Source organism: Coregonus lavaretus (genome assembly GCF_964263955.1).
Source record: "Coregonus lavaretus genome assembly, chromosome: 36".
In the NCBI taxonomy this organism is placed as follows: Eukaryota; Metazoa; Chordata; class Actinopteri; order Salmoniformes; family Salmonidae; genus Coregonus; species Coregonus lavaretus.
The window spans coordinates 14604390-14617248 of NC_140023.1; the positions used below are offsets into that span (position 1 = coordinate 14604390).

Below are 12859 nucleotides of genomic sequence, written 5' to 3' on the forward strand. Positions count from 1 at the left end.
CCACTTCTGTTCAGAAGATTGAGGTGAAAAAATGTAAATGGGCCATTCTTCTGACTACACTTCCTTGGCTGTTCTTTTCTGTGCTCCACAATGAATACATATCCCTGTAATGTAATGTTGTTTTCTCTGTTAAGCGATGGCCTCAAGAGCATGCATGTACCTGTCTTGGCTGCCTGAAACATCAAATGGTCTATTAGTCATACAATTTCCACAAGAGCAATTAACCCGAAACGTCTCATCGGTGGTGTGATGACTAAACACTGTGGCGGTGCCAACAGTACTTTTCTCCCTCCATATGCCCTTACTTATGCAACCGCCTGGTTCAAACCTTGTCAGGCTGAATTGATGACAGGCTCATTAACTTGCTGATTGACTCATGGGAGCACTCCACCTCGCCCGCCCCCTTTCACTCCCGGGGAAGGCGACACGCTCGGAGCGACCAGGTCCCTTTTTGCTGAAGCGACAAGTTCGCCCCCTTGTCCCGCTACCTATTACTCTCTAAACTACATCCCTGTTGTCAGTGCAAAAGCCTAATTAATCCTCCTAATATTTCCCATTAATTGTGTTAATTTAGTTTGATGCATTTGTCAGAGTGGCCCTCCAGGCGACGTGGCTCGCTTTTCTGCATTGCAAACTGCTGACGCGGGTTAAGTGTGTTCAGCTATAGAGAGGGTAGAGAAAACCCATTATGAGAGCTGTGATGTACTGGAGACTCTCACGCATCTGTTTTTGTCACTTCAAATGAGGCTTTGGTTAAGACTGGAAAAGGCTTAAAGTCGTCCAGTGGTGGTTTTCTCAAAGTGAAGTGAACACAAGTAAAATCAGGCCTATTAGACACAGTAGCATGCTAACAACCAGATAAAATACTTAAGAGACTAATGGCAGAACACACAAATCCTGTTGAGATTCATCCTAATAAATGCTAGCCTTTGTTAGGCCTTGCCTTAGAAGCAAGTCACACATTATGGAGAATCCCATTGGAAATCAATGTGTCCCATGATGCGGAGTAGGAAAGAAGCACTTTCCTAAAGACTAAGTGGTAAATCACAAGGTTGCTTTAACAGAAACATCTATACTTGTTAAGGTAACAGGCTGAATAATCGTCCTCTTTGGAATAGCCTATTTAGTTTTTATGCGTCCTTAATAATACATCTTTATACAATCTTAATTACCACTGACAGTGTACCTACAGTAGGCAGAGTAATTGAGCCACACATACAGGCCTACTGTGACAGCAGCGAGGGAGTGTGTGAGAGAAAGAAAGAGAGAGTGTGAACCCACCTCTACGTCGGTCACCTTCATGCGGGTGCCCTCCTTGCCCACAAAGATATCATCCACGTCCACCAGCAAGTGGCGCTCCAGCGAGAGGCAGAGCCGCTTGCCCGTCAGGTAGGCGATGGCATCCACAAACACCAGCTTGTGCAGCCAGTAGGACAGGTTGTTTCCAAACAGGACCCTCTGGATGCCGTCGTGGAGCCCCAGGTCCTGGACCACAGTGGCGTGCATAGCACTGAGCGGCCCCAGGTGGGCCAGGGCGTCAGAGGACTTGGTGCTGGCCAGGAGGACAGGCTCGTAAGTGGAGTGGTTGGACTGGAACACGGTCCAGTCGTCCCCGGGCAGGGGGCCCTGCTCCACCTCGTTTGGTCTGGTGATGTAGAGCAGAGGTGCGTTGTGGTTGATGCGGTAGTCCCTCAGGCCCAGGTGGGAGTGCAGGAAGAGCGGGAAGCCCTTAAGCTGGGCGCTGAGCAGTGAGTTCTCATTGGCCTTGAAGAAGCCGATGATGCCTACACTGTACTCCACACAGTACTTGTCCAGCAGGTCGCGGTTCCAGGCGTCCAGGTTGACGTACTTCAGCAAATTCTCGTAGATGACCAGGGCGTAGCGGCCGCGGTTGCGCTCCGTCAGCGTGGGCATGTCTCCCTTCCCCGGGGCGATCTCGGTGCGGTAGCTGAAGCGGCTGGACTCAAGGATGGCTACGATCTCCTGGCCCAGCTGAGAGTAGATGCTCTCTACAAACACCAGCACCACTGGGTCCGTACGAGAGTTGTCCATGGCCTTCACCTGGCGCAGCCGACCCGAGTGAGGCAGGAAGAGGGGCGCCTGCTGCCCACCTCCACCTCCTACAGCCGCCGGCACCCCCCGACAGTCACCGAAGGGCAGCGGGGGGGCCTCCTTGATCTTGGGGCTGTTGCTGACGTAGTAGGCCAGGAAGGCCATGGAGAGGAGGCAGAAGACGATGAGCGCCAAGATGAGGCGATGGAGCTCCAGTTGCCTGACGCCCCGCACCAGCTTCCACAGGCTGGCCACCATGGCTGCAGCACGACAGGGGCAGTGCCGGGGCAGAGCAGAAGGCAGTGCCAGGGACGAACAGCAATGGGGCACAGCAGGGGGCAGGGACACAGGAGGAGGAGGAGGAGAGAAAGGGGGAGGAGTAGGGTTGAGCAGCAGACACTGGCACCAAGCTGTGCTGAGGAATAGCCATTTACGCTAGGTCACCATGGCCCCCATAGCCCATGAGTCTCCCTCCGGCTGTGGCCCTGCTCGCCTCTCCACCTCTCTGGATGCACAACGCGCTGCCTGTCTGGCTGCTCTGAATCAGTCTGGGCTGGTCTCTGGGATCCCTCTACTTCTGCACTCTCCTACCTCTCTCTCTCTCTCTCTCTCTCTGGCTCCCAGGCACGCCCGTCCTCAGCTCTCAGCTCTGCTACCTAAGAGGATTGGGTTTCTCCCGCTGCGTTCCTCACACTACTCCTCCTCCTTCTCCGCTCGCTCCCCTCCTCTCAGCGGATCAGCAGTTTCTCTCCTCTCTCGTTTCCCTGTCACTGAACACCACACAGTTCCCTCGTAAACACGGCCGTTATCAGGAGATGCTGGTTGTATCTTGGCCCGATCGTGGGTGTGTAACTCCTGCTCTCAGGTTGTGTGTGTGGCTGTTCTTCTGTGGTTCAGCAGAGTCTCGGCTGGGGGTCGGCGGGGCTGGGGCTCACCCCTCAACACTGCCCCCTGTGGAGGCCCAACCTGCTCATCTTGGAGGCGGCAGAGAGGAACACGCCTGAGGGAGGGGCAGAGAGAGAGAGAGTAGGATTAGTGCACGTCAGATCATACTCCATGTTCTTGTAACCAAAATGAGTCCTCAGGATGTCTTTCTCATGACAACGCAAAACAGAAATAGAAGGCAAACAAAGACAATTCAATTAAAAGTAAAATAAATGTTAACTTGACATTTGTCTTGGACATACAATAATAATTTTTTTGCACTTTGCAAAACTGCTCAGCTAACAGCATCATAAAACAAAAGGCAGCTATAAAACCTTGCTGGTGAAACTGCCTGTCAGACTGAGTTGTTCCCTGTGGGTACACAGTGTCTCTGTGCCGACAGTGGCCAAAACCCTACAGAGAAGGAGTCAGAACACAACCATGCGGCAGGGTCAGATTTGATGATGCTTCCATATGGTCTAAAGATTGCAGCCTTATGGTTTTTCCATCAGGTCCCCTCCCCAAACTCAAAACCAGGCCATCCCCAAAGCCCTCTGTGTGTCATGAGCACTTTTTCTCATGGAGCCCAAAATAGCTGCGCCATAACCTCCACGTGCTCCATTCCTCCTCGAAGATAGCGTTACAGGTGTGGAAGGAAAACTCTGACCTTAAATGTGAATTATTATATGGCTGTGTGGGTGGCTGGGGGTACGGGGGTTCACGATCTCAAATGTGGGCCAATGCTGCAGAGCCATTAAGATTTTGTTTACGGTTGTGGCAATTCCCACACAGATGCAGGTACGGCGGGGGTCAGGGAACTCAATGTCGTGAGAGCTGCGCACTGTCAGTGTGTTAGTAAACTGGGAAATATCTCCAGCACAACACCTGCCTTACATGGGAGCCAGTGGAAAATTAAGACAATGCATTCCACCTGCAGTGGGCTGGGTTGATTCCACTGAGCCCTCTGGGACCGGACCAGGTCACGAGACTAGCTCAGTGGCTCTATGACTATGATACAGCAGCAGTGAAACAGTGTCTCAGTCCCTGCAGGCTGGCTGGATCATTTATCACTATGGGGGAACTGGAGGAGGCCAACATGGCGCTACAGTGCAAATATGTGGTTAACTGCAAAGAGCAAAACAAGCAGTCCATACCAGCTCGTTAGAAGAAAAAAAACGGACAAATCGAGTCCCAAGCCCATACAGACACTCACCGCACGGCATCATAAACAGGATACCGCTTTCTATCAAAGTTTCCCTGACATGATCAATGTCAACCGTGCCGCCATGCTACATTTCCTGGGAAAGCACTTAAAGGATCATTTTTCTCTCAGAAGTACTAACTAAGCCTCGGCTTTAGCAAAGGCACCTTGACAGAGAGAAACAGAGGGAGATGAACACACACACACACACAGCGACAGACAGACAGATAGAGACAGACAGACAGACAGATAGAGACACAGACAGACAGATAGAGACACGCAGACAGTGACAGACAGAGACACACAGACAGCGAGCGACAGACAGACAGACAGACAGACAAACACACAGACAGCGACAGACAGACACACAGACAGCGACAGACAGATAGACAGAGATAGAGACAGACAGAGACACACAGACAGCGACAGACAGACAGAGATAGAGACAGACAGAGACACACAGACAGCGACAGACAGACAGAGATAGAGACAGACAGACATAGAGACAGACAGAGACACTCAGACAGCGACAGACAGACAGACAGACAGACAGACAGACAGACAGACAGACAGACAGACAGACAGACAGACAGACAGACAGACAGACAGACAGACAGACAGACAGACAGACAGACAGACGACTACAATACAGACTGGACAATGAGGAGTGAGAAAGAGAAAGATGAGCAAGAACATCAGCCAGGCTAGAGAAAGGTCTTGACCAAGACCCCCCTGAGGAACCCTCATGGTGCTTCCGCTCAAACCTCCCAGAACCACTCAAAGACGTGGCGCCCTGGAGCGGACCTCCTCCCTCACCGCAGATCCAATCCATCATCCTCTGTGAACAGGGGGGGGGGGGGCATTGGGAGACAAATCACAACACACAGGGTCCTCCACCTCCTCCCACAGGGGCACAGAAGCTAGGTGGATAGGTGGGGAGGAGGCACAGGGTAGAGAGGGCTACTGAAGGAAAGGCATCCTGTAGCTCAGTTGGTAGAGCATGGCGCTTGCAACGCCTGGGTTGTGGGTTTGGCTTTTAACGACTAGGCTAAGGCTCTGACAGACTTGAATGAGACTCTGGGGGTGGGCGGTAAACAGAGGTAAATAATGGGTGGTAGGTTTGAGGTGGTGTTAAGACAGGAGGAAGCAGAGAGGTCTCACCTGAAAACTGGTGTGTCGGTCTTATCTGACGAGGTCGGTCAGGCAGGGAGACCTGTGAGGGAGAGAGCAGAGAGAATACGTGAATGCAGTGCTGAGATTTTCCCGTCTAAAGAGTGGGTGTTCAGTGTATCTACATCTACTTATGCCCAGGCATACTCCCATTCCACACATACGGGCCTTTGGGTAAGAGAGAGCAAGACGGAAAGAGACAGGGTTGTTTTCAGGGTCAAACACTCAGAGTCCCACAGGGCTCCCAGTCCCAGTGAATCTGACAGATTTTACAGCTGACATTTAAGACAGAAACCGGCCCCGAGACCAGGGCCAGGACGATTAAGCCCAACGATGTGGAGGAGAGGGAAGTCAGCTGGTCACTGACCATTTCACACCAAGGCCGATCCGATTCATCTAGCTTCCTGCTCCTCTCCTCCTGCATCTCCTTGTATAATAGTTTATAGAGAACGCTCCCCTCCAGCTCCCTCCTGTCAGTAGTTAGTAGTAGTGGCCCTGGGGCTATGGCCCTGAGCAGCTTATGAAGCCTAAACGCTCGGGCTGCTGACAGCTGGAGGAGCAGGCTTTGACCGCTTTAGGCCCCCCTCCTCACCCCGAGCCAGTCTGGCTACACAGGGGAGGGAGGACTAAACAGACCCCCACCCTGATGCCGACTGGATCAGCAGACACACACACATGCGGAAGCTGGGGTGGCATGTGAGGGGCGGGCAGGGTTCGCTCTTTAAGGTGTGTGCGCACACACTGAATGTACAAAACATTAAGAACACCCGCTCTTTTCATGACATAGACTGACCAGGTGAAAGCTATGATCCCTTATTGATGTCACTTGTTAAATCCACTTCAATCAGTGTAGATGAAGGGGAGGAGACAGGTTAAAGAAGGATTGTTAAGCATTGAGAATGCTGTGGAATGCTTTTGACACCTTGTAGAGTCCATGCCCTGACAAATTGAGGCTGTTCTAAGGTCAAAAGAGGAGGAAGGTGTTCTTAATGTTTTGTACACTCAGTGTGTGTGTGTGTGTGTGTGTGTGTGTGTGTGTGTGTGATTCCGCGAGAATGAGAGAACAAGAGAGTATATTGGGAATCAAAAACAAACAATTGAACAACCTCTTCCTAAACGAGCGGCCATCTGGAACATAAATCCCACAGACAGATTTTTCCCTGAAAGAAAGGTAAGCCTTTCTCTCTCAAACCCTCTCCTTCATTTAACTCCTTTCTGACTATAGAAGCCACAGTATATAAAATGGCATGCAGATAATGAGTGGAAATGAGGGGAATCAGACGACCTCTATCACAGGACCAGATGGGTTCCCGGGTTGGAAAGTCCCTGATAACACTTCAATCACACAGACCAAACAAGACAGTTGCCAGACAGATGCCCTGTCATTAACTGTGTTAGTTAAATTATTTCATTTTCTTTAGTCTATATTTGGAAAGAGTGCAGCCATGTGTTTCTAGAGGAGGAGAGACACCACAGGGTAGCATAGGGCAGAGGGAATTACCGTATAGATCTAACGATAACTGAGGTTATCAGAAAGAGGGTTCAAGAATGCTGCAAGATTGCATGATAACGAATAGGGCTCCATCTTATGCACACACACAGCCACACAACACAAATCATTTATTGACAACCAATCTCTTAAGGACCAGCATGCATCCTGTCCACGCCACTCGACTGACCCCTGACTTGAGGCTATGGTATACCAGAGGGCCTGGTGGGAGGCTGTTGTTTCGGCTGGTGCCTCACATTCCACCCAGGAGTTGACCTAAGGCACAGGTCTAGGATCAGATTACCCTACCCCCAATCATAACTTTAACCATTAGGGGAGAAATGCAATGCTGGCCTTAGATCATTGTCTGGAAAGGCAACTTCATCCTTCCATGCCAGTATATACAGTGCAAGAACCCACCAACAGGGGGAGATAGACCCGCAGCAGTAACACAGTGCCTGGGCTCCTTTGACGCAACAGGAGAGAGGGGCAGGGGACTGTTGCTTTGGCCCCCAGGGGTCACTTACTCATTCACCCACAGGTGTGCTGCCTCATGGTCAGTCTGAACTATGACCTCTCCATCCAACACTTACAGTGACTAGAGGGTGTAGAGAGGAGTTCTAATAGAGAAAGGTCAGAAGAGCTCAGCCTCAAACTGCATTATGTGAGGACCAATGGCAAGACTGAGTGCAACAGGAAGTGTTGGTGGGAGGCTGCTGCTCTTGGAGACTCTGGATTAAACAATTAACTAATTTGACTGGATAGGTGAACATGAATGTTTAGCTTAAATTATCTCCATTCTAAATGTTATGCTACTTGTGCGAATCGAATCAGCTTCATTGAGAGAAACTGTGTATGCGTGTGTAATTCACCTTGCCAAAAGGACTGACTTCCAAGCTGGTCGCTTGGATCCAGACGCCTATTGCGTTGATCAGATGCTTGTCCGTCTACTGGAATACCAAGAGGGACGACAACCGCTGTGTTTGCTCTCTGAACCAAAAAAGTAGACGGAACAAAGGGAAGAAAGGAAAACATGAAGTCCTCCCCCTCTCCAACCCTCCTCTGTTCAGACCCCGGGGGTCACGCACCCAAAAGCCCAAGCAGCGGAATGCTGACCATCAAATTCCGGGAGGCAATGGCCCCTCTTCTCTCTTCCCTCCATCCATACGTCCCCCCCAAGGGGTTCCAACAGAACAGCACGCCGGGTAGACTGAGACACGCTGTCACCCAACATGAAACAAGCAGGAAGGAGAGTGTTGTATTTCTCTGCATGTTTGTTCCTTGCTGACGAGTGATCTCAGAACAAGGTTGTTCAGCAAATACAAGAGCAACATATCTGCTGGTTTCTCCCAGTGTACATGAAAGCTGAACTTTGTGTGTGTTAGTGTAGCGGATTATGAATTAATACGAGGGTAGATGGATCTCATACCACAGTAGTGCTGAGCGATTAGCGCTTTTGAGGTGGTTTCGGTTAGATTCTATTTTTTTAAAACACGGTTTTCGATTCCGATTATTTATTTATTTTTACATTAAAGGCCCACCTCAGAGGAAGTTGCCACACCTATTCAAGTAATTCCTGTCCTAGAGCGGAAATTCTCATTTAGGTTCCACCTCGAAGACTGAAGCAGGCTGCTAATGTTTATTCAGGAATTTGGGGTGGGAACATTGTGGTGATTTCCATGTGTAGCAGAGAAATAACAAAAATGGGACACTGACAGCTGTCAGTGTAACAAGCTAGCATGCTAAGCCAGGTGAAAATCATTTCAGAAAAAGACTACCAGCCTACCTGTCAAGAGATGAGTCTCAGCTAAACCGTGCCTATACGAGCTGTTGACATGTTGAGGGTTGACGTTTGTCTTGACTCCAGACTAAATTATTACTTGGACATGCACACAGACGTGATCAAATAACTTAATTTGTAAGTCGCTCTGGATAAGAGCGTCTGCTAAATGACGAAAATGTAAATGTAAATGTCTATATACTTTGTTCTCTCTGTTATCATTTCAGCAAGCTAGCTAGCTATATACTGTATCAATGCATTATCTAAATTGCGCAGCTATATATCAATGCATTACTTAAAATAGCAGCCGCGAATCCACCACAGAAATAGAAAGAATACAAGCTCCGGTAATATGGATAGGTTTGGAGTGTGTTTATAAATATTGAATAGTTTGGAGCGTGTATTGAAGCAATGGGCGAGTTCATTTTGCATGGCCCGGTGCCACGGGTGGGTGGAGATTTCTCTTTAGGGTGAATGGAATGGTTGAAAATGAGCATACCCTGCACAACCCGGGTCACCAAGCCATTCAAAACGAATTTGGGAGCGGGGTTCTAAAATGCAATCATATCGTTTTTTATGCAGACTAGCAAAAAATTGGTGAAATTTGACAAATTATCCAATGGATTATGATAATTTGCTGGTAAAAAAAGGGGAGGTGCAAAAACAGTTTGCACCTACTTTAATTTGCTCCATGGCAAGGCGGCCAAGTCGTCACTAGTTAACACAGCCACAAAGTCATAAACCACGTCTATTTCTACATGTTCTCTTATTAGAATGTGATTTGAAACCAAACTCCACCTTAACCCTAACCACACTGCTAACCTTAGCCTAACCTTAAATACATTTGTTGTTTTCATGAATTTGTACGAAATAGACAACTTTTATTTTGTGGCCGTTTTTTCTAGTAGAAACCCAAGTGTAGGCTACAGAGAAAAGTTGTTTGGCTCTCAGACGACTCGTGAATAGGAGGAACTTTGCAGCAGGTGCGTCTGTTTAATAAACATTGCCATGCTGGTGGGGGGTAACATTGAAATAAAACCCAGCCATGAAAACGAAATGTAGACGGAAAATAATTTGCACGTCACATGTAAGACTCACAGAAACATCCGAAGTCACACATTCGGATTTGGCACTTCAAGCCCACATATATTATACTTTGACTAAAACGATGACTCATTGACTTACATCGTTGTGCAACATCATGGGTAAGTTCTGGCCATCGTCTTTCAGTTCGAAAAAGTGGATTTCTACTGGTGTGAGTGTTTAAATGCACTATGCATTATGTGGGTTGAATGCTGTAACACAGAATACAACAATTAATAAATGTCCCATGGTGGTAGTGACTGCCCATTACTGCTTATCACTTATTAACCATCATTTTTTCACATTACTTTAATAATAAAATATTTCAGTTGTTGTGTATATTACATTATTTGACGACTTTATTATTTCATTCCAAGTCTATCTCTAGAGCTGCTGCCTATTCTGTCAGACAAAGTCACTATTTTAGTTGTGCTTCAAAGTAAATAAGGCATACTTTCATGACTGCTGAATACCAACTATCAAATCACTTCTGTCACTTTTACATAGCAGGCATAAAAGAAATACAGACTGGACAAGTAGGCTTGCAATGGATTATGGTCATTGAAGTTAATTACTATGTTTCTTTAAATTACATTTTCAGTTAATCACTCAGCACTATACCTCAATGGAGTGTTCTGGACAGACAAAACTCTCTTTTCACTGGGTATATTTTCTAAGAAAGAAGAGTTTTCTCCTTCGTTGCCATGGAGTTTGTTGTCTGGCTTTAACCATTGTGGATATCTTCTCTTTAACTGGAGGCCAGGCAAGGAGTCGATGGTAGTAGATGATCGTTTAAACTTAGGGGCGTTAAAACTGGGCCGGTTTCCCAGATACAGATTATACCTTGTCCTGGACTAAAGGGCAATCGTAATAGAGATATTCCATTGAGCATGCTTTTTAGATCGAGGCTTAATCTGTGTCTGGGAAACCTGCCCCAAGGGTGCTACACTAGCCCATGAAAGTAAAAAAGTGGTAATCTAGCTAAAACAAAAGTACCTATCACTTGTAAATGAATTGACAATAAACCTCAGCTAATGTTCAACTACAATATATTCACAATGAGAGCACGGTAATAAAACAGCCAATGTCATCATCTAAAGGAAATGATAGTTGATAAATGGAGTTAATAGAAAACCCACTTACTGAGCTGCCTGCACAATGCTCCAACCATTCTGATCATTATCTCTTCCTGAATAACAACGCTCTATTGGATTTATGAGTAGAACATAACACGGACTGCTGTTTGAGCCAAAACTGTTATAGTCAAATGAATTTCCCATTTCAGCCTGATAGACAGGCAGACAGAAATAGACAGAGGAGTAAGCTTTTGTTGAGGGCTTTCCATGTATGGTGACTTAGTTTAACTTGATTATCTTTGACCAGCAAATTCATGTCTCTCCGTCCTGTCATTTAACGTAATAGCTTGACAGTTCCTGGAAAGCAATGCAAACACACAGCACTGACGGGCATGGCTTTGTTAGTCAGATGGAGAGCTAAAAATATCTACATTAAGTCTGTGACCAGGGTCTTAGTTGAGGGGACAGAAGAGGACACAAAGACTGCTCGTTGCCTCAGACAGAGGAGAAGAAAAAAAATTCCTCTCTCCATCAGCCTCCCAGAGAGTAAAATATTAAAAGATAATCTCCCTCATTAAAGCAGAATAAATATTTAAAGATTAAAGATGGCACTTCATTAGGTAGGCCATCCGTTGCGGCACAGTGGAGCACTGGCGTTCTGGCGCGGTGACAGAGGAGAGAGAGAGAGAGAGAGAGAGAGAGAGAGAGAGAGAGAGAGAGAATCGTAGCGGGCCCACAGGTGGTAGCCTTGACGTGCCGTTCGGCTTGGGGAAAAACATGTCACAATATTTACACTGTTACCCGGTGCGCTACGTCAAAACCACGGGGCCCCAGTAATCTCCCCATGGAGGGGTGCCATGCAAACAAGGGCAGCCGGCTGGAGATAAGGAGGGAAGGAGGAAACCGTGGAGGGAGGGAGAGAGGGAATCAAGGGAATCAGGAGTATATTTAACCTGGCAGGGAGAGAGCGGCCCTGGAGTGATGAGGGGGGAGATTGAACCAGGGGAGAATGACTGCCCCCTCTCATTGAAGCCACGGAAATTCAAGGCCGACCACAGTACTGCAGACATTGTAAGCAGAAAACAGGATCCTCCATTATAGTGAATGGAAAAATGGCAATCTTCGTGGTGAATCTTCATGTAAATAAAAAAATGTTTTGAAGACAATCATGGTACCAATAATTGGTTCTAATACACCTGATGTACAGTATGTCCTTGAACAGATTATTTTAAAATCGCACACATAAGTTATTAGGATAATTTAGTTGCGAATGGCAGCCTACAGTACCCCGGTCGGCCTTCAACTCGAGTTACTCAATGAGAGGGGGCAGCAAGTTTCAAAGTATATTCACCCCGTGCACAGGATACAACAGGTGTAAAACAGTACAGTCAAATTCTTACCTTGAGAGCTTTTCCCCCAACAATGCAGTGATAATAATAATTATGCGAGTTAGAAACACGAGAATTCAATGTGCAGGTGTCCTGGAGTGGTTGAGGTGGGTTTATACACAAAAAGTGACTGGTAGCAGGAATATATAAATACTTATGGTAATATAGTAATAGATATGTTGTAAACAGTACTTGTGACCAGTAGCAGGATAAATAGATATACTAATAATGGTAATTGAAATCAATAATCAATGGACAGCAGTGTAATGGAGTAATAAATCTAATCAATAATAATTTTAGCAGCAGCGTTGGTTGTGTATGAGTGGGTAGAGACCAGTGGATGGGCATAGAGTCAGTGTGGATAGTCTGTAGGAGAGGGAGAGCAGTAGATAGCCATTTAACAGTATTATGGCCAGCACTGAGCTAGCCTGCAACGCTACTTCCAAGAGTAGCTCAAACTAAGCATGTTATGTCTCCATGAAACACCATCTTAACTGGCTTCAACGCGCTATTGAGTCTTAACATAGAAATGAATGGCGTCACATGATCGATGACTTTGTCCATTCATATATACAGTCATTGGATTGAACCAATACAAGCGCCAGCTGAGAAAGCACATGACAAAAATTAGGTTCAGGGAATCCCAGCAGCCAAACACAGGGAGTGTGTGTTGTTGTTATTCTATAGGATTCTGCT

The 12859-nt window shown here is 47.1% G+C and overlaps 2 protein-coding genes across 6 annotated transcripts in view; one reads left to right on the forward strand and one right to left on the reverse strand.

Moving 5' to 3' along the window:
* The window catches only part of slc17a5 (solute carrier family 17 member 5), a 583343-nt gene that overhangs the window by 401926 nt on the left and 168558 nt on the right, over positions 1 to 12859 (forward strand). The gene's annotated exons all lie outside the window — the stretch shown is intronic.
* The window catches only part of LOC311111016 (bifunctional heparan sulfate N-deacetylase/N-sulfotransferase 2-like), a 177791-nt gene that overhangs the window by 19770 nt on the left and 145162 nt on the right, over positions 1 to 12859 (reverse strand). For 4 of the 5 annotated variants that reach the window (XM_084153702.1, XM_084153703.1, XM_084153704.1 and 1 more), the window contains 2 exons: positions 5339 to 5390; positions 1282 to 3052 (listed from right to left, as the gene is read on the reverse strand). In XM_084153702.1, coding sequence (XP_084009828.1) covers positions 1282 to 2310 — 1029 coding nt within the window. In that variant the 5' untranslated portion in view covers positions 2311 to 3052; positions 5339 to 5390. Of the gene's footprint in view, positions 1 to 1281; positions 3053 to 5338; positions 5391 to 9801; positions 9922 to 12859 lie in introns of those variants that run through there. The other variant, XM_084153705.1, reaches the window with a different exon arrangement.